Source organism: Ambystoma mexicanum, chromosome 9 (genome assembly GCF_040938575.1).
Source record: "Ambystoma mexicanum isolate Mex_15411 chromosome 9, UKY_AmexF1_1, whole genome shotgun sequence".
In the NCBI taxonomy this organism is placed as follows: domain Eukaryota; kingdom Metazoa; phylum Chordata; class Amphibia; order Caudata; family Ambystomatidae; genus Ambystoma; species Ambystoma mexicanum.
The window spans coordinates 664582836-664602704 of NC_090931.1; the positions used below are offsets into that span (position 1 = coordinate 664582836).

The 19869-nt window shown below is 44.6% G+C and overlaps 1 protein-coding gene across 5 annotated transcripts in view; it reads left to right on the forward strand.

The window, feature by feature from the left end:
- The window catches only part of LOC138488473 (caspase-8-like), a 596184-nt gene that overhangs the window by 501677 nt on the left and 74638 nt on the right, over window positions 1-19869 (forward strand). For all 5 annotated transcript variants that reach the window (XM_069615461.1, XM_069615457.1, XM_069615459.1 and 2 more), the window contains one exon: window positions 2944-3067. In XM_069615461.1, coding sequence (XP_069471562.1) covers window positions 2944-3067 — 124 coding nt within the window. The remainder of the gene's footprint in view (window positions 1-2943; window positions 3068-19869) is intronic.

The following is a 19869-nucleotide window of genomic DNA, read 5'->3' on the forward strand; positions in this document are numbered from 1 at the left end:
CTGTGTCTCGGTTTCTCCTGTTCAGCACCCCTTCATGTCCTGTCTCTTCCTTCTCTGTCTTTCCGACCCTTTCATCTTTGTAGCTGGCTCTCAATCTTTTTTTCTGAATTTGTATTTTATACCTCTCTGTTGTGTACTGTCCTGCTTCTCTTCTTGTGGCTCAGTCGTGTCTTCTGACCTGCTTGTACTGCTCTGCCACTCTGCCCTATTCTACCCCACTACTCCTTTTCTTGTGACACCTCACCCAACAAGTACAGACATTCACAATGAAGTAGACAACAGTTGTGGCTCTAAATGTATGGTCTTGGAGAGCCTGCATCATAGTGACCTGGCACTGCTTCAAGGTTTAAAGCATCAGGAACGAATATCTTTACTGCCCGGTCTCAGCTTTCCTCCTTGGGACTACCAAGATCTGCTGCCCAAGTATAAACATATGCTTGTTCATCCACTGATTAGCATATGTCATGAAGGTTTGCCTGCTTCTGAAAGTGGATGTGGATTTCCTGCGGGTGGGTTAGTGTGTTGGATATTTTACAACCCAAAAAATTTGATGGATGGAAGAATTTCAGTTCATCTGAACATTGCTCTGGGCAACCTTCCACACTGTTTAAAAAAAAAAAAAAATCCCATCTTGCACCAGTGGTAACCAACCAGTCCAAACTGCTGTGCCATGGCCCCTCTGCACATAAACACAAGTAATCCTGGGCATGTTTCAGCCTTGTTGGCCCTCATCAGTGAGGTGGAGCTTGGTTTCCTATGGCGCAGCAAGCAAGAGAGAAAAAAAAAAAGAACAAATAAGGTCACTACACCTTATTAAAACTGGCGCTGCGCAGTTGGCCCTCGATCCGAGGGGTTGAAAATTTCAAACGAAGATTTCAAAACAGATTTTCTTCAGTATTAAATCTCTTTAAGCAGATAATGAGTCCATATAAGTATAACAGGAAATGTTTATTCACATTCCTGTTGTGTTTTCTCAAAGTAGCACTTATTTTCAATGTACAAAGTTGAGCGTTCATCTTAGGCTGCCATAAATATACATTTGCCAATGCATTTCGGAAAAAACCTTCATCGGGGCTGTATATGGGCAATATCTAGCTCAATAAGGCTCTCACTGTTGAAATGGGATGCATAATTTATACAAAATAAACAAATAACATCAACATGATAAACCAGTAATGTGTAATGCAGCACATACCGTTTTCGTCGTTGATACAATCAATTCGCCCCATGGTAGAAAAAGACAAAACAAAAGGTGTGCTTTAGTTAACTTGCATTTGGATATGTACTGCCTAAATATCTAAATAGGGTCACTCCCTGAAACTAATTTATTAGAGGAGTTCTCTCGATAATGTCAGCTCTCACCTCTCGTCTGAACAAGGATCCAGCAGATGCTGTGTGAGCCGCAGGAACGCATGCTCGCACAGGCTGAGAACTTCTTTTATTCGTTGCCATGGAGACGGTGCGAGGCGCTGTGGTCCAGCTGGGAAGCCGGAGCAAGTACGCCTCGTACCCCACCCCTGCATAACCAGCATTGCGCTCACATAATGAGTTCAACGAGCTTTGACAGCTCCATTGAAAACGTAGCTTCTCCAACAGCGATGAGTCGCCATGGAGACATCTCCGCCCCAGGGTGAACACCCGGGGTGGGGCGCGAGGCGTACGTTTGGACACGAGGCGTACGTTTGGACTGGCAGCTCCAGGTTAAAACATCAAAATAATTGTTGAAGCAACTACTATCATTGACTATAAATGGATTAACAGTGTGGAGTCCACCACTCCTCCCCTTATTTTGGATCCCTTTTGCAGCAAGCAAGAGACCCACACCTGGAAATACCCTTTCTCCTTTAGGGTGATACATTATAACCAAGAAATGTCTGGAGTTGCTTGTGGTGTCATGCAGAGGGGATGTGACTTAGCATTTTTGGCGGGCTGCCCCTTTATTGGGTGGGACCAAAGTTGATTTGCATATGATTTTCCCATGTGTAATGGCTGGGCAGGCTGAAAAACAATGGTCTGTAGGTATGCCCAAGAAGAAGGCCAGAGGTAATGAATAATTCAAAAGCTTCCTGCCATCAAACTTCAATTTTGCTAGGAATTGCGCTTCCTTTAAAGATGCTCAAATCCCACATGAAACTTCAATTTTGCTAGGAATTGCGCTTCCTTTAAAGATGCTCAAATCCCACTGCCTCTAATTTCCCATGGACAATAGCCTTTTGATTCGATTCCATTCAACATCTGACATTTTACTTATCACAGGCTTATAAAAAAGAATATTTAAAGTTAAGATTTGGCGATTAAATGTTCTTTACAGCACCTTTTATTTAAGAGTATTAAGAAATAGTGATTCTTTTGCTTTATAGGAATGAATACAATGTTTGAAAGAAGTGGTACATCGCTCTACGATAATGCATCTATTTGCTATCAAGAGATCTTGAGAGTGGCAGAGTGAGAAAGTGAAATGGTAGCTTTCTCAAGATGCCACTGTGCATAGGCGACCGTGATGTTTTGCCTTATTAGGTCTTTCCTTGCCTTGGAATTGCTTTTACTGCTTTCTTGTGCCTTGTATGCCTCCTCATTCATTTTCCATGCCTTGTTATGCCTTTCATGTGTGGATTCTTGATTATTTTGTCACAGAGGTGGACTAGTGCCTTCTGCCTACTCTGTGACTCTTAACCTCATTTGCCTTTGGCCCATTCAAAACTCTGCCATTCTTGGTAAGGCCGCCTTTGCAGTTCACAAAATTATTATGGGCATTTGTCTTCAGTCAGTAAAATGTAAACCTGGTAAATAAGCCTCCAATCTTGTAGGATTCAGGTTGTATCATTGTGGATGGTCAATTGGAGCCATCCACATCTGTGGTGCCCTGCAAATAGTAGGATAAGAGCCATTGGGCAAAGAGGACCAGTAACAATTATTAAAATGTTTCCTTTTTTGTCTTTACAGCCCCAAGGATCATACATGATGAGGGGGGAGACACTTGGGCACTGCCTTATCATCAATAACTTTGATTTTGAGAAATCAACGACCATACGACTTAAGAATAGAAAGGGAACTGAAGCAGATGCAGGTAAGCTGTAACAATTATAAAACCAGGAGTTTAGAGGTAGGTACGGCTGTGTTGCAGACTAAAGTCTCGTTTCCCAGACAAACTCAAGTGTTTTACAGAACTTTGAAAGGCATCTACACTGGTCCCAACATCTAAGTGAGGACTGTGTATGTGCAGGGTCAAATAAGGGTTTTCTAATACTGACCAGTAGTCCAGTCTTGTTCCTACTTACTATTGTTCCCTTTATGCGGAACTAGACTCTAGACATTACTCTGACCCTGCACACATGCCCTCAGGTTTTGTTTGCTGACTATAACTGCTCCATATGTCCCCACAGCTTCTCTTATTGGCCATTAGATTTGTAACCATATTTGGAAATATTGTTCTGCATGCCGAAGTGTCTACACAACCCTTAAAACACAGAGGCGAGCCAGTAGACTGTGTAAAAACACACACAAGTCAATACTTCATTTGTCACAGCACACTGTTTATATTCCTGGAAATCGCACAGAAAGATGTCGACAAAACAAAGTACTGACTGGGAACTGAAAATAAAGCTGTCAGACCAACCTGAGAAAGAGTCTGGACCACTGTCTGCTGGGAACAGAAATCTGGGTTCTCAGACCAAGGGAAATTGAGGTTCAGATTCCCACATTACCTAGTGAAAAACTGCAAACCCTACTACCAGCTATTGGCAACTAATTCTCAAGTTCCCAATCTAGCTGAAGGAAGAGTCTTGCTACTGTGGCTACTCACCAGGCTAACTTGCAAGACCACTTGACGGACCTATTGTAAATGAAAAAACGGGTCTAATTGTTACCATTTGAAGAAATCACTCACTCTGTAAATCGGTTGGGGGTGTTTATAGAAGGCTTTCTTCTGGGTGCTGATCTCTAGGGTTTTCCATTATTTGGATGGTCTTTGCATACCTTTTATCCCACATAGGAAGGGTTTGGAGTGTGGCGGGAGCTCCCATATGGATTGCTGCAGGTAGCACACACATTTGTAGCAACATGACCCGCAGCTGAATCTTAAAGATATTTGCGTCAGATGTCCTGGAGCATGATCATCCATCCATAACCAGTGATATAGTGTGATGGCTGCCATAATGTGGTTCGGACCCTACATACTGTAAGTGAACATGGAAATACTGCATGGTGACACATTCGTTTATATAGGTCCCCTAGGGTCCCCACAGTTCCTAGTAATCAGAAAAGGTGAAAGCAAAGTTAATTTGGTTCACTAATAAAATATGTCACGTGTCTAGTTGCATAGAGTGGGCCTACCTCCCACACGCTTTTCTACTGCTCCTCAGTTCATAAAATGAAGTTTGGCCTAAAAGGCAGTCTGTAGATTTAAAAAAAAAAAAATCCGGCCTCTTTTTGATACTGTGACTTGAACGTTAAACACATTATTTTCAGTACTTCATTTTTGTTTTACAATTCGCTCTAAAACCCTACAAAGAATCCATTTCTTAATGGATCTCCAATATGCTTTTAGAGGTAATTGCAGAACAGTTTGTCTATCAAGGCGTGTACTCTAATAACTGGTAGCATTCCATGCAACTTTTGGGCCGTGTCAATAACCTGCCACATTGAGTTTTAATTATATTCCCATTTTTTAAACAATAGGTTGTTGGTTGTTTTCTAACTTTTTGACACTGCCTCTTCAACCAAAAGCACTGAATTCACTATATGTCTGAATACTGCACTAGACTATCGTGTGTTCTTCTACAAATCAATTGGAATGTTCTCTAGACACAAAGCCTTATATGGCTGTTAAGTCAAGGTATAAAAATACATCTCTGGTAGTAATTTTCTTCTCCTATTCAAAAGTGTTTGGTACACGCCTTCCTTATATAGTTAGATGCACCCCAACTTTTCCATGCATAGGCTATTGAGATCCCAAAACTGTTATCTGTAATATAAAGTTTACCACTTTGCAGTCTGTCTCATGGCATTGACTACCCTTTTAAAGTTACATAAAACGTTGATGAAGATTCATCAAGGGAGTGTAACCCCCCTGTGGCCATGTAAAAGCATTACATACATAATGACAGGAAATGTCAACACCCATGCCACAGCGTGCACAGTGGTTGTCATGGCAGTTATGAGGTGATCTGCCTGGTAGTTACACCAAAGTACAGGGACCCTGTTTCAATGTTAGGGCTGGAATAGCGAGGCGAGGCTCAGGCCTGTCCGAGCTAAATGGCAGGCTGAAGCTCGAATTGAGCCTGGGCCTGGCTAATAGACGTGCAAAGTCTCACCAATTGGGGAAAAAACGTTTGTGGGGGTCCAGAAACAAAGGCATCCTGTCCGGATTCGAACACAGATGTTTAACACATACGCACACAATTGCAGTGCGTTGAGCTATTCTGCCGGCATAGCTTTCATCAGACTTTGGGTGTTTTCCTACTATGCCTTTTTCTCTTCACAGCCCATAGATGTGAAAGTCTGTTTTTGTTCCTGCAATTGTCCCACAGAAGCCTAACAAGGCAAGTCCAATGCTGTGTTACACAATGGAATAGGGTGAAAGGCGTGGGGGGCAAGAGGGCATGGGGGGGCATAGGAGTGTGGGGGCGGGAGGCAGAGGATTCCTGACTCTTACTTATTCAGAGAAGTGTTTCCAGGAGCTGGACAGAGACAACTGTTATTGCAATGTACTGGACAAGGAATCTCTTCTTTGAGTGTGTTGTATCCTTAAACCGAAATTTCTATTTGACCATAATGAATTCCATAATTTTACTTCAGAGCAACATATTTTTTGTGCAGTTATGTAATTTCATTTACTCAGTACAGAAAGCATTTGTATTTTGTATTTTATTTATTTGTATAGCGCAAACCAGGCCCGGAGGCTACCGGGATCATATCTTAGAAACAGTAGTTACATACACTGGTAGTTTGGACAGAAATACATAGGTCATCAAGTTTTCAGAGTGCAGCTTGGTCATCAGATGTGACTAGCCAGCGTTTGGCTTTGTGTTTGAATAGATTTAGGGAAGGAAGGTTTCTGATAGTAAGGGGGACAGAGTTCCACAATTTGGCTGCCAGAACTGGCAAGCTAGACCCACCGGCTGTTTGGAGCTTGTATGTAGGGATCAGTAGGCTCTGGTTAAGGGTAGATCTTAGAGATCGAGATGGGGTATACTGCGTGAACCGTGAGGAGAGATAGATGGGGGCCATGTTATTTATGCATTTGTAGGTCAGGGCAAGTGATTTTAGTGAGATCCTTTGGGTGACTGACAACCAATGAAGGTTCTTCCTGGTTTCCGAGATGTGGGCTGATCTAGGTATATTGAGGTCTGCTCTGATGGCATTATTTTGTATGATCTGGAGTTTGTCTAGGTTGCCTTGATTGGTGCCTTGGTACAGTGCATTGCAGTAGTCCAGTTTGGACATGACCAAAGTCCTAGCAAGGATTGTACAGTTATGAGTGGAAAGAAAAGGGCGACATGCTGTGATCAGCTTGCAGGTGTAAGTAGCGGCGGCAGCAACTTTTATGGAATTTCCGTCTATATTAAAGGAACTGAACATGGGGTTCAGCTTGTTAAGTCTTTGCTGTGTACCTAGGATGAGGAGCTCTGTCTTGTCGTCATTGAGACAGAGCTCATGTTGAGCCATCCAGGTTTGGATGACAAGGTATATGTCATTTAGGGATTTAGAGTCTACCGTGTAATCGCCCCCATGATGGGGATGAGTATCTGGGTGTCATCAGCATAGTTAGTGTAGGTGACACCCAGATAGTCAAGCACATCAAACAGGGGATTATTGAAAACATTGTAGAGGGTAGGGGATACGCACAATCCTTGGAGGACCCCGCAAGGGACTGGCGCAGGGTCGGCAGAGGAGGTTGGGGAGAATACCCTCATCTGTCTGTTATCCAGGAAGGATTGAATCCAGTTAGTGGCATTGTTGGGGAAGTGGGCTGCCGTTTTCAGGTGGTGACAGAGGATTTGGTGGTTGATCAAATCGAAGACAGCAGATAAGTCTAATAGTAATAGCAGGGCTAGTTTACCTTTGTCTTTAAAGTCCTCAATTTGGGTTTTGAGATCTAGGATGGCTGTCTGCAGACCGTGCTTGGGTCTGAAGCCGGATTGTCTCGTGCCTAGTAGATTGCTCGTTTCCAGGTAGTTCTGTATCTGAAGATAAGCTGCTCTATCTAAGATTTTTAGCAGAAATGGGACCGTCGTGATGGGCCTGTAGTTGGTTGAGACCTCCGGATCTAAGGTAGGTTTTTTTAGGAGAGGGATGACCCATGCATCCTTCAAATTGTTGGGGACCACTCCCGATTTAAAAGAGGAATTGATGAAAGTGGTAATAAAAGGAGCGAGATCATGAGCCGATTCCTTAATGATCGGGGCTGGTCATGCGTCCCCTTGGCAATTGGAGGGTTTTAAGTTGCTGATTTTTTCGACCTCCAGAACGGTGAGCGGTGTGAAGCTGAACGGCACTGGGGAGTCTGGGTGGTTATTTTAGGTGGCAGGGTATTGCTAAATATAGGAGGCACTGTTGAACCTGTTCCAGACAGAATTAGCAAGACTTATACATACAAACTGTTTTCATTTTTTTACTCATTCTTCCCATAGTATCATTTGGAGCAGTAGAATTCTTTTGGGTTTGTTGATCTAGCCGAGGGCAAAGCAAATTCTATGCTGTCCCAAACCCGCCCAGGCAGCATCTTTCAACATGTGAAAAAGAGCTGTGTTTTCACATAGACTCTTTACTTTAAGCATTGCTTTGTTAATATGGGGTAACAGGGGACACCTTCATTATTGTTGAATGAAGTGCAAGAGACGCCATATTCTCTCAGCTGTTGCAGCTTCTATTGTGTGTTAATGATTGGTAATTATCACTGCCATTGAGACAGACATACGACGTCGCATGGATTTTGAAAAGGCTGCTTCCAAAGTAAATTGAACAACGAGTATAACCTTTTACTAAACTTTGGTATGATGTTTTGTCCATGATATTTGATTATTAAATGCACACATTTGTTTACTTTATTGTAGCACTGTATGTTTCTTTGAAATCATACATAGTAACCAATTTCTAAAAGCGGACAACTACCATAAGTCTCTTCTGGGGTTTGTATTTATTTACATCTTAAAATGTAGTATAGCCCATAGGACACTTTGAAGCATTATCAAGTTGTCCCAAACAAGATGTGGAACCATAAATCAGTCCTGGATTTTAGGCTCACTTTATGTTACAATCTGGTCATTGTAGTCAGTGAATTTGAATGATCTACACTGCCTTTCTTTTGAAGGGTTGGGTGGTAGAGACAAGGCTTGGCTTGGCACCGGCTACACTCTGCCTGTAAAGCAACTGAGCCTAGCAAAGATGTCCAAACTAACCAAGGGGAGTTAACACCCCCACCCATACCCCCAGAGCATTTTTTAATGGGTTAAACTGGTGTATTTTGCAGTACACTTTCTGTAAATAATTGGATCAAAAGCCTGACAGTTTGCAATCAGTTTTGTAGGGTAGGCTGTGAAGACATCCAGTAGATGCCAAGTTACTAACGGTGCACAGGAGCATTTCCAATGCACTTTCATGATAACTTTGTCCACAATGTATGCTAGTATTATGCCAGAATGAAGAAACATTTTTGTGTTGATTGTTCCAGAGCATATCCATGCTGGCGGCAACAACATATGCCAGTATTTTCATGTAAAAACATACTCATGTATGCTTTGCCCATTATGCTGGTAATGATACTATAAGAAAACCTAACCATGCTGACCCTGCCAATATATGCCTAGCAGTATCCACACATAAGACCATTCTCGTTTTGGCTTTGCCCTCAATGTCAATACAAAAATGACATTGATATACTGGCTGCACCAATGTGCACATAAACACACTACTCATGTTGGCTTTGCTCATAGTGCCATTAGAAAATGCCATACCGCTGTAAGAAAACATGTCTATACTGGCTGAACCGATGTAGCCTTCTCGCCCCTCCCCCCCCATGACATAAGAACTCATTTCTGATTTGCCCCTAATGCTAGAAAATATATTTTGCAACTGTGTATTTACATAGTGGTTGTCCCCAATTCCCACTTCTCAACAATGTAAGAACTCTCACCATGATTGTTGTATCCATAATGCTTAAAAAGATGCGTTGCCATGGTACATGTCTATAGTAGCTGCAGGACCCTCTGCCCCTGTTAATGATAGAACTCCTATTTGTTTGTAAATATTGGTAGTAAAAAACCTTTGGTCAGCTGCACCAATGTGCTCCCCCACTCCACACATACAGATTAACATTCTCATTCACACACACATTTACATACTCTACATCATACAAAAATCGGGTAATATTGAGCATGCAGTAATCATCCCTACACTGAAGGAAATGCCTACGGGACCCTATATTACCTGTCAACTTTACAATTTCTCTTCTCTTTTTTCCTTTCTTTCTAAACTACTCAAACTGATTGTCAACACCAAGGTCATTTCTTAGTTAAAATTTCATTCTTTACTTCCACCTCTGCAATCTGGATTTTGTCCTTCTCACTGCACTGGCTCTTCTTCGTGTCTCCAACTCTTTATTTTCAGTCAGCCATAATAAACAATCTTCTATTCTCACCCTTCTTGACTTATCTGCAGCTTTAAACATGGTGGATCACCTTACTCTGACTCTGTGCTTCAGTGGTTCCGTTCTTATATTTCTGACTAAACCTATTCTGTTTCCTGGGCTGGTCGAATCTTCTCTACATCTACTTTGATATTATCTCCTCCCCAAGGTTCTGTGCTTGACCCACTTCTCTTTTCTCTCTACACTATTCCTCTTTCTGCGCTCATATCCTCTTTCAATCGCCCTTCCCATTTCTTTTTTTTTAAACAACTTTATTTAAGTTTTTTAGAGCACGATAGACGTGTGTATTGACAGTTAAGAATTAGTAAACATACATTATTGTAATTGCCAGCTCAGTGGACCCCAAGTTTGAGGTTTCAGTGCAGTTCAAGTCCATTGCTCATATTAAAAGAAAACCGTAAATAGCAACCATTAAACTATCCCTCCCTCCCCCCTAACATATCCCAACTTATGGGTGAAAAAGTGTTCTGCTTTGTTTTAAGGGTTCAGCTGGTTGGATCGATCTCCTGATTTAAAGTTCGTATTTATCAAATAATTGGTATTGCACAAAGAAATCTAGGCTTGAAGAACATCTGCTGTTTCTCGTCCATGAATTTGTGTAGTGGTAACCACGTGTTCAAATATTTCGAGTATGAACCAAGGGCTATTGCGGTCACTTTTTCCATAGCCATCACACTCCACAGTCTCATCCACCACATAGCTATTATTGGTCCTGCCTTAGTTTTCCATGCCTGTGCGACTGTAATTCTGGCCGCACTTAACATATGAGTGATGAGTGTAGCTGTGGGCCCCGAGTTTGCATAACATCCCTCAACTGCCTCCCCCAAGAGAAGCACCAGTGGGTCGAATGGAAGCTGCATGCCAGTTATTTCTTTAATGTGACTCAAAATCTCCTTCCAGTAGGTTTCAGCTAATGGGCAGGACAACCACATATGAATAAAATCTCCTGGGAGGCCACAGTTTCTCCAGCAGGTTGCAGGGTATTCTGAATTGATGGAGTGTATGCGAACGGGTGTGATATACCAGCGGAGGCATAGTTTATATGCTGCTTCTTTAATTGTGGTGCACTTAGAACTTTTGGCAGTTATATGGAAGATGCGGCCCCAGGTATCCCCAGAAATTGTTTTCCTTAGGTCTGTTTCCCACTTTTGCATATAGGTAAGGTTCTCCTCGGGGTCTATTCTTCCGATCAGGCGGTTTAATATGGTTATCCCGTTATCTGGTTGGCCTTCTTGTATTGTTAGTTCCACCCCGTTGGAATTCTAGTTGCCCCTTCTTTCACTCTTGGGTTTGAGACCCAATGCCTGAGCTGGACATAGTGAAAGCGTTCTCTTTCTGGTATACCAAACTTGGCTTTATAGTCTTCAAACTGCAGGGGTGACCCATCTAAGTAGAGGTCTTTTAGGACTATGTTGTTTTCCCTGCCCCCCCAATGTGTACAGAAATTGGCCTGTGTTCCTCGGGTAAAGTCCGGGTTACCAGCAATGGGTGTGAATGGACCCCCTCCCACTTTGATCTTCTTGTTTCTCAGTCTTTATCCCAATACCACAAGGTGGTTTTAGTTGATTCTAGTAGCAGACCACTTTTTTCCCTGTGTTGTGTGTCGAGGAAGCCTAAGTTATTAAGGGGTGTCTTGGTCGCTGTTTTTTCTAGTGTGACCCATTGATTTCGATCTTCCTCGGCTGTCCATTGTAGCATTGGGGTTATATGTGCTGACCATAGGTATCTGTGGAATTATGGGACCCCCAGTCGTCCCAAAGCTTGTGGCCTGAAAAGTACTTTCTTGGGAATTCTCCCCCCCCCCCCAATAAAGCTCATTACCTCTCTCTGGAGAGTTCGGATAGCTGGGCCCGGGATTCTGATTGGGAGGGCACCCACTACGTATAAACATTTGGGAAGTAGAGTCATTTTAATCGCAGTAATGCGTGCCAGCCAGGATAATTCCTGCAATTGCCAACGTTTTAGATCTCCAATTAGTGTTTTCAGGAGGTCTGGAATATTGGCTCCATACAGTCTATTATAGCTGGTGATCAATTGTATCCCCATGTATTTTACTGTCTTATGTTCCCATTTCAGGGCGTATTGTTCTCCCATTCCAGGACTTGTTCTGGGTTTTCAGTGATATTAAGAGCTTTGGATTTAGTGTAGTTAATGTTGAATCCTGAGACCCTTGCAAAGTCCCCCAGCAGTTGTATGACCGTCAGTAAGGAGTGTTCGGTGCCTTTCTGAAAGGGGATACTCTCTGTCAATTTCCCATTGACCATTAGTCTTGTTGACGGGGTTATGAAATTGGCCATTACCATGCAAGTGAAGATTGGTCCGCAGCCGAATTTCTCGAGGATTAGCCGTAAGAATCCCCAGTCCAGGCTACCAAAGGCTCTGGAGGCATCCAGAGCTGCCACAGAAAATTTCTGACCAGTCCTCCGACCCCACTCAATCGTGTCTATGGCCCTACAAATATTATCATATGTATGCCGCCCCTTCACAAAACCCGCTTGATCTGAGTGGATTATCTCTGGAAGTACCATTACTAATCTCCGGGCTAAAATCATGGAGTAAGTTTTTGCGTCCCCATTTAATAAAGAGATCGGGCGATAGCTTGCACAGTCCGCTGGGTCCCTATCTGGTTTCAGTAGAAGTAGTGTGGTGGCTGGACACATGTCTTGGGAAGTAAACCCTTTGTCTCTAATGAGGTTAAATAGTTGTGTTAGGGGGGGCCAATTAAAGTGGTCTTAAAAGTTTTAGAATATGCGTTACTTAGCCCATCTGGACACAGGGTTTTGTGTCCCTTCAATGCTACTATTGCCTCCCCCACTTCTTCCTCCGTTATAGGACTTTCCAGCTGTTGCCTGTCTGCCTCATTGATTTTTGCTAACTCCACCTGATTTAGAAATGTGACCTGCTCCTCTCCTTTTATGAGTTCCTTTTTAAGATTGTTGGTGTAATACGAGAGCATTACCTCCTCTATCTCCTTCTCCCCTCTCACCACATACCCGTTCCCATCACGAAGTTGGGTTATTCGGTTCCGGAGCTTTTGATGTGTTATGCTCACCTGGCTCCCACAGAGGCGTCGATCTGGACTGGACTGCTGCGGTCTCCACCAATATGACGCGTAGGGCCGAGATGACGGACTGAACTGGCCCACCTAGCTTCGTTTGCTTGGCCCGTAGGAATATTCTTCTGTAAATGGAGAAAGGGAATTAACCACCCGTGGAGTTGAGCGTAAATCCCCCCACCGTGCTGTTCTCCCCACTGATCACCTTGGATGTCCCCTCTTATAGTCTCACCTGATGATTTGAAAAGAAGGGCTCTCCATCCTGCATTGAGCCCAGGGGCGTGTAGATAACCAGTTGCTTCACTGGCTCGAAGGAATTGGTGAGCTCCAGGACGATATTGACTCCGATATTCCCGGCAAGACGCCATAAGTATGTAGTTCGTAAGAGTTCAAATGCCTGACTTTCACTCTTGTCCGATTCCTTGCAGGTTGCAGCTTGACCCTACTGAAGAGTTCCTTGTGGCAACCGGTAATGTTCTGGTAAGGATTTGTATTATCCAACACAGTTCGATAAAATAATGTCCATATGTAACCTGTTGCTTTCTCCCTTATTCAGGCGCTGAGAGAAAGTATGAAGTCTCGGGGAATAATGCCTCCGGCGGTAAAATCAGGTAAGTCCTTTGTGGTGAGGAGGGTTCCCCTTGTTAGTCCCTTGTTTCACCTTGCTGTCCTTTTGTTTACCCTTAGGGGCTGGGGTTCGGCTAGGATGCAGTGGAAGCTGCGCCGACCCGTGAAGAAGAATAGTACTCCCGGTGGTAAAATCAGGTAAGTCTGTGGGGGGTGTTCCTCTGTGTATTCACTTGGCTCACCTTGCTGTTCTTGTCTTCTCCTTAGGTGCCGGAGTGCGGCGGGAACATGCAGGAGGATGCAGTGAAATGTGAAGATGCTGCGGAGGCCAGTGAGTTCAGCGCGGTGCTGCAGCAGGCGAGGCGATGCGCATAAAATAACTTCTTTCTTCCAGCTCGAAGGCGCGATGGATCGGGAATTCAGGTAAGGATCAAAGGTATTGCTCTTGTTCTAACCTTTTCTCCTTCTTTCTCCCTTTTTCTAGGAGCTCCAAACTCAAGGCAGGCGTGGCAGAAGACTGGATGCAGACTTGCAGGCACAGTGAGCGTTACGCTGCTGGATGCAGAATAACGCGAAGCGTGTGCTGCTCTTCGGGTGTGGTTTAAATAGCCTCCAAAGTAGTCCCAGTTAAGTATTCCTCCCCAGCCCCACCCAAGTAAAAAAATAGTCCCTAGGTAAAATAGTCTCTTCCAAGCCTCGTTTGGCTTGGAGCTCTTGCAGCATGGCCTGCATCAGGTAAGTTTGCAGCATGGTCTGCATCAGGAAAGTTTTAATCTATGAGCCTGGCACCTATGACGCCAGGACTGACTCTCCATATGAGCCTGGCGCTATTGGCGCCAGGACTGTACCCAAATAGCCCCTAGCGGGGGCTGTTGGGCTTACTTGGGGTAACTTGATGCCTGCTCCCGGGGTTGCTGGACTTGGTCTGGGTCCCCGGGGGTAGGCATCATGACAACACTCCCCCCCAAGGCCCCTTCTAAAGTCGTTCTTCCCTGTGGTTTCGGTTTGTCTGGGAAATTTCGGGGTGCATTAACATGGTCACTAGGTTCCCATGACCTTTCCTGTGGTCCGTAACCTTTCCAGTCGATTAAATAAAAAAGTTTTGACTTTTATCAGCTTGGAGTCTAGGATGTTCTTAACTTCAAATTCGGGTTCTCCGTCTACAAGGATGGGGTCTGGTGGCTTGGTTAGTCTTGTCCCTGGTTGTACTGGCTTCAAAAGTGACACATGAAAGACGGGATGAATTCGCATATTAGCAGGTAAGTCCAACTTGACAGCCACCGGGTTGATAATGGCCTTAATAGAGTAAGGTCCCAAATATCTGGGGTTAAAGGTCCGTGTTCCCTTTAGATGTATATGTTTTGTGGCTAACCATACTTGGTCCCCTATTTAGTATTGTGGAGAATCACTTCTATGCCGATCAGCATCTTTCTTGTATTTTTCTTTCGCCTGTTTTAAATGTGTAGTTGCTTCCTTAAAAGCTTGTGTAATCGTAGCGTACAGATGGTCCACTGCGGGCATTTCTAAGTCTTGGGGTGAGTCAAGGTCTGAGGTTCGAGGATGGTGCCCATATAAGGTATAAAAGGGGCTTTGTCCAGTTCCAGAGTGTACTGAATTATTGTATGCATATTCGGCGATCCAAAGAATGTCTTTCCATTTACTCTCCGTCTGATGGAACATACAACGCAGGTATTGTTCGAGAGTCTGGTTGGTCCTCTCCGTTTGACCATCGGTCTGGGGGTGGTGACTGGTCGATAACCTCACATCGATTTGCGCCAATTGACGGCATTTTTTCCAAAAATGTGAAATTAATTGACTGCCCCGGTCAGAGACCAAAAAGGACGGAAATCCGTATATGCGAACAATGTTTTCGAGGAACTCCTTGGCCAGGATTGAAGCAGAAGGTAATCCCTTTAAAGGGATAAAGTGGGCCATCTTGGAAAAAAGGTCCACAATAACTAGAATGGTGTTAAATCCATTGCATGGGGGTAGATCAGTAATAAAGTCTAACGATAAGGTGTGCCATGGTGTAGGCGGAATGTCTAAAGGTTGTAAGAGTCCAGCTGTTTTTTTCTTTTGACTTTTGTTTTGGGCGCAAATGCCACAAGACATCACAAATCATTTGATATCCTTTCGCCAGGTGGGCCACCAGAATTGTCTTTTAATTTTAGCTTCAGTTTTTGCAATACCTGGGTGCCCCTCCATTAGGGTATCATGATAACGGGAAATGACTAGCTATTGTAGTTCCTTGTATGGCAGAAATAGCTGTCCTTGGTAATAAGGCAGATCATTGGTGACAGAGTAGTCCGGGCCTTTGTTTACCCAGTCCTGCAAAGCTGTAGAATCAAAGAGTTGCTGGATCTTTACCTGAATGTCCTCTAGAGTCTGTAGAGTAGTCATGCCAAGAATTCTTTGTTCGGGAATCATAGGTACTGGTTTAGGGTTCACTTCTGTCTCTCCCATCCCTATTTGGCATAAGGCGTCTGCTTTACCATTCTTACAACCTGGTTGATAGGTTATCACGAAATCGAACTCGGCAAAGAATAATGCCCATCGGAGTTGATGTGACGATTGGGCCTTGGTTGTCTTTAAATACTGTAAGTTCCGGTGATCGGTGATCACAGTAATGGTATGCCTGGCACCGAGAAGATAGTGCCGCCAAACCTTGAAGGCGGATTTAATGGCTAATAACTCCTTATCGGTAACCGCATAGTTTAACTCGGGTGCCGAGAACTTTCTGGACCAAACCGCTACTGGGTGAAGCTGGCCAGTTTCAGGGTCCCTTTGAGACAGGACAGCTCCCATGGCTAGACTGGATGCATCAGTTTCCACTATGTATGGAAGATCAGGGCATGGGTGCTTTAATACAGGTGCAGACGTGAATTTCGCTTTCAGCTCTTGGAAGGCATTTTCAGCTTCTTCAGTCCACATAAAGCGTTTATTTGTTCGCAAGAGTGCTGTGATGGGATGTACAACATGTGAAAAATCCGGGATGAATCTGCGGTAGAAATTAGCAAAGCCTAGCATACTTTGTACTCCTTTAACTGAACTTGGTGATGGCCACTTAAGGATTGCGTCCACCTTTTGTGAGTCCATTCGGACTCCCTTTGGGGTCAGGATAAACCCAAGGAATTCAACTTCTGTGGCATGAAAAATGCATTTTTCCAGTTTTGCATATAGTTTGCGCTGGCGCAATTTCTCAAGGACTGTTCGGACGTGCTTCACATGGTCAGATTCTGAAGAGGAGTATATTAGAATATCATCGATATATACGACAACACAAACGTCAATGAGTTCAGGAAGGACATCGTTCATCAAGTATTGGAAGGCTGCAGGCGCATTGCACAACCAGAAAGGCATCACCTGGTATTCGAATAACCCATACTTAGTGCGTAAAGAAGTCTTCCATTTGTCTCCCTCTTTTACACGTATCAGATGGTATGCCCCCTGGAGATCTAATTTAGTGTATATGCAAGCGTCCTTCACTTGGTCTAGTAGTTCAGGGATCAGAGGCAATGAGTATCGGTTCTTAACAGTTATCTGGTTCAATGAGCGGTAGTCTATGCATGTTCTTAGGTCACCTTCCTTTTTGGGCACGAAGAACAAAGCTGAAGATGCAGGGGACTTAGATGGGCGAATAAAGCCATTGGCAAGGTACTGGTCTAAGTATTGTCGTAGGTGAAGGTTCTCAGGTTCCGTAAGGGCATAAATCCTGCTACAAGGGGGTTGTGCACCGGGTAGGCGATCGATTTGGCAATCGTACGATTTGTGAGGAGGTAAGGTGTTTGCCTTTTCTTTTTGGAAGACATCCTGGAATTCTTGGTATTCAGGAGGTAGTTGCATGACTGCTGTGGTTACTGTGGCCAGGCCTGCGCTCAGATTTCTTTTTGGGTAACAGGTTTGCGCACAATCCGGGAAGGTTATTCTCTTCTCTCGCCAATCAATACAAGGATTATGTGTTTCCAACCAAGGTATCCCCAGTATTATTTGGAACTGTGGGGCCTTGATTAGATCAAACACAATAGCCTCTCGATGCCCATCCGGACCCAATAATGTCATCTCTGCGGTGGAATGAGTTACAGGCCCAGAGGCAATTTCAGTTCCATCAACTATGGTGATGACATCTGAGATGGTTTTTCGGCAGAGAGGCAGATTCATCCTGGAAGTCAATTCGTAGTCCACACAGTTTCCTATGGCCCCGCTATCAATGTATGCCCTTACTGCGTGCATACACGATGGCTGCCCTGGATCTACGAGGACCATTGGTATGATGAAATGCAAGTTCTGAGTATCCTCCTTCAAGCTCGGCAAGCGGACCTCTACGCTTGTCGGCGTGGTCGTTTCCCGAGTCTGACTTCATATGGCTTTTATCAGCAGCTCCTACCACCTTCTTCGGTGGTTTTATAGGGCAATCCCGTAGAAAATGCCCAGAAGTTGCACAATATAGACACAATTGCATTTGCTGTCTCCTTTCTCTTTCCTTCTGGGTTAAGGGTCCTTTAACCCCCTCCGATTTGCTTGGGTTCTGAAGCCTCTGCTCCTTTGGGGTTAGCGTGGGTTTTGACCAACACCCTGTTCTCAAACTTGGCTCGATCAGCCTTTCTGTTCTGAAGTCTGTGATCTAACTGGACCACTAAGTCTATATATTCAGCACAGTCTTGAGGTGGGTTCACGACTTGAGCCAAGACATCCTTGAGTTCTCCTCGAAGCCCTCAATGAAATAACGTGATTCGTTTTACCTCCGGCCATCCAGTTTCCACTATCAACCTATTAAAGGTTGTGATGTAAGATAGAAGGTCCTGGTTACCCTGTCGTAGGGACAAAAGTTCGTTATCCAGGGCCTGTCCTTGGGAGTGCCGGGCAAATAGTCTTTCCATGCTCGTTTGAAAGCCCTGAAAATCCCGAAGAATTGGGTCATCCTGAGTAACTAGTGGAACTGACCAATCGGCTGCACTGCCGCTGAGATATGAGAATACAAAGGCTACCTTGGCTTGATCGTTTGGGAAGGCTCCAGGTCTGCATAAAAAGTGCAAGCGGCACTGGTTCATAAACACGGCGAACCTTTTGGGATCTCCAGCAAAGCGTTTGGGTGGAGCTAATGGAATATTTCCAGGTAGGTTTATTTGCACTGGGTTACTCGATAACACAGGAGCTGGATTTCCCCCGGAACCAGGTAGGGGTGCTTGTCCAGCCTGGCTTTGCAATAGTTGCCTAGCAAGGTCATCAGTTCGCTCCTTTGAAAAAATCAGTTCCCTCCTAAGGGCATTGGTTTCTTGACAGGCGGAATGCACTTCGGCCCTCAGTTCCCCTAGTAATTGGGCCAATTGGTCAGTCTCTGAGGTATCCATAACGCCTGGGTGGGAATTTGTAGGTAGGCTTCGCGTTCTGTTACGCTCACCTGGCTCCCACAGAGGTGTCGATCTGGACTGGACTGCTGCGGTCTCCACCAATGTGACTAGTAGGGCCGAGATGACGGACTGGACTGGCCCACCTAGCTTTGTTTGCTTGTCCCGTAGGAATATTCTTCTGTAAATGGAGAAAGGGAATTAACCACCCGTGGAGTTGAGCGTAAATCCCCCCACCCCGCTGTTCTCCCCACTGATCACCTTGGATGTCCCCTCAGGGGCACGTAGATAACCAGTTGCTTCACTGGCTCGAAGGAATTGGTGGGCTCCAGGACAATATTGACTCCGATATTCCCGGCAAGACGCCGTAAGTATGTAGTTTGTAAGAGTTCAAATGCCTGACTTTCACTCTTGTCCGATTCCTTGCAGGTTGCAGCTTGACCCTACTGAAGAGTTCCTTGTGGCAACCGGTAATGTTCTGATAAGGATTTGTATTATCCAACACAGTTCGATAAAATAATGTCCATATGTAACCTGTTGCTTTCTCCCTTATTCAGGCGCTGAGAGAAAGTATGAAGTCTCGGGGAATAATGCCTCCGGTGGTAAAATCAGGTAAGTCCTTTGTGGTGAGGAGGATTCCCCTTGTTAGTCCCTTGTTTCACCTTGCTGTCCTTTTGTTTCCCCTTAGGGGCCGGGGTTCGGCTAGGATGCAGTGGAAGCTGTGCCGACCCGTGAAGAAGAATAGTACCCCCGGTGGTAAAATCAGGTAAGTCTATGGGGTGTATTCCTCTGTGTATTCACTTGGCTCACTTTGCTGTTCTTGTCTTCTCCTTAGGTGCTGGAATGCGGCGGGAACATGCAGGAGGATGCAGTGAAATGTGAAGATGCTGCGAAGGCCGCTGAGTTTAGCGCGGCTCTGCAGCAGACGAGGCGACGTGCATAAAATAACTTCTTTCTTCCAGCTCGAAGGCACGATGGATCGGGAATTCAGGTAAGGCTCAAAGGTATTGCTCTTGTTCTAACCTTTTCTCCTTCTTTTTCCCTTTTTCTAGGAGCTCCAAACTCGAGGCGGGAGTGGCAGAAGACTGGATGCAGACTTGCAGGCACGGTGAGCGTTACGCTGCTGGATGCAGAATAACGCGAAGTGTGTGCTGCTCTTCAGGCGTGGTTTAAATAGCCTCCAAAGTAGTCCCAGGTAAGTATTCCTCCCCAGCCCCACCCGAGTAAAAAAATAGTCCCTAGGTAAAATAGTCCCT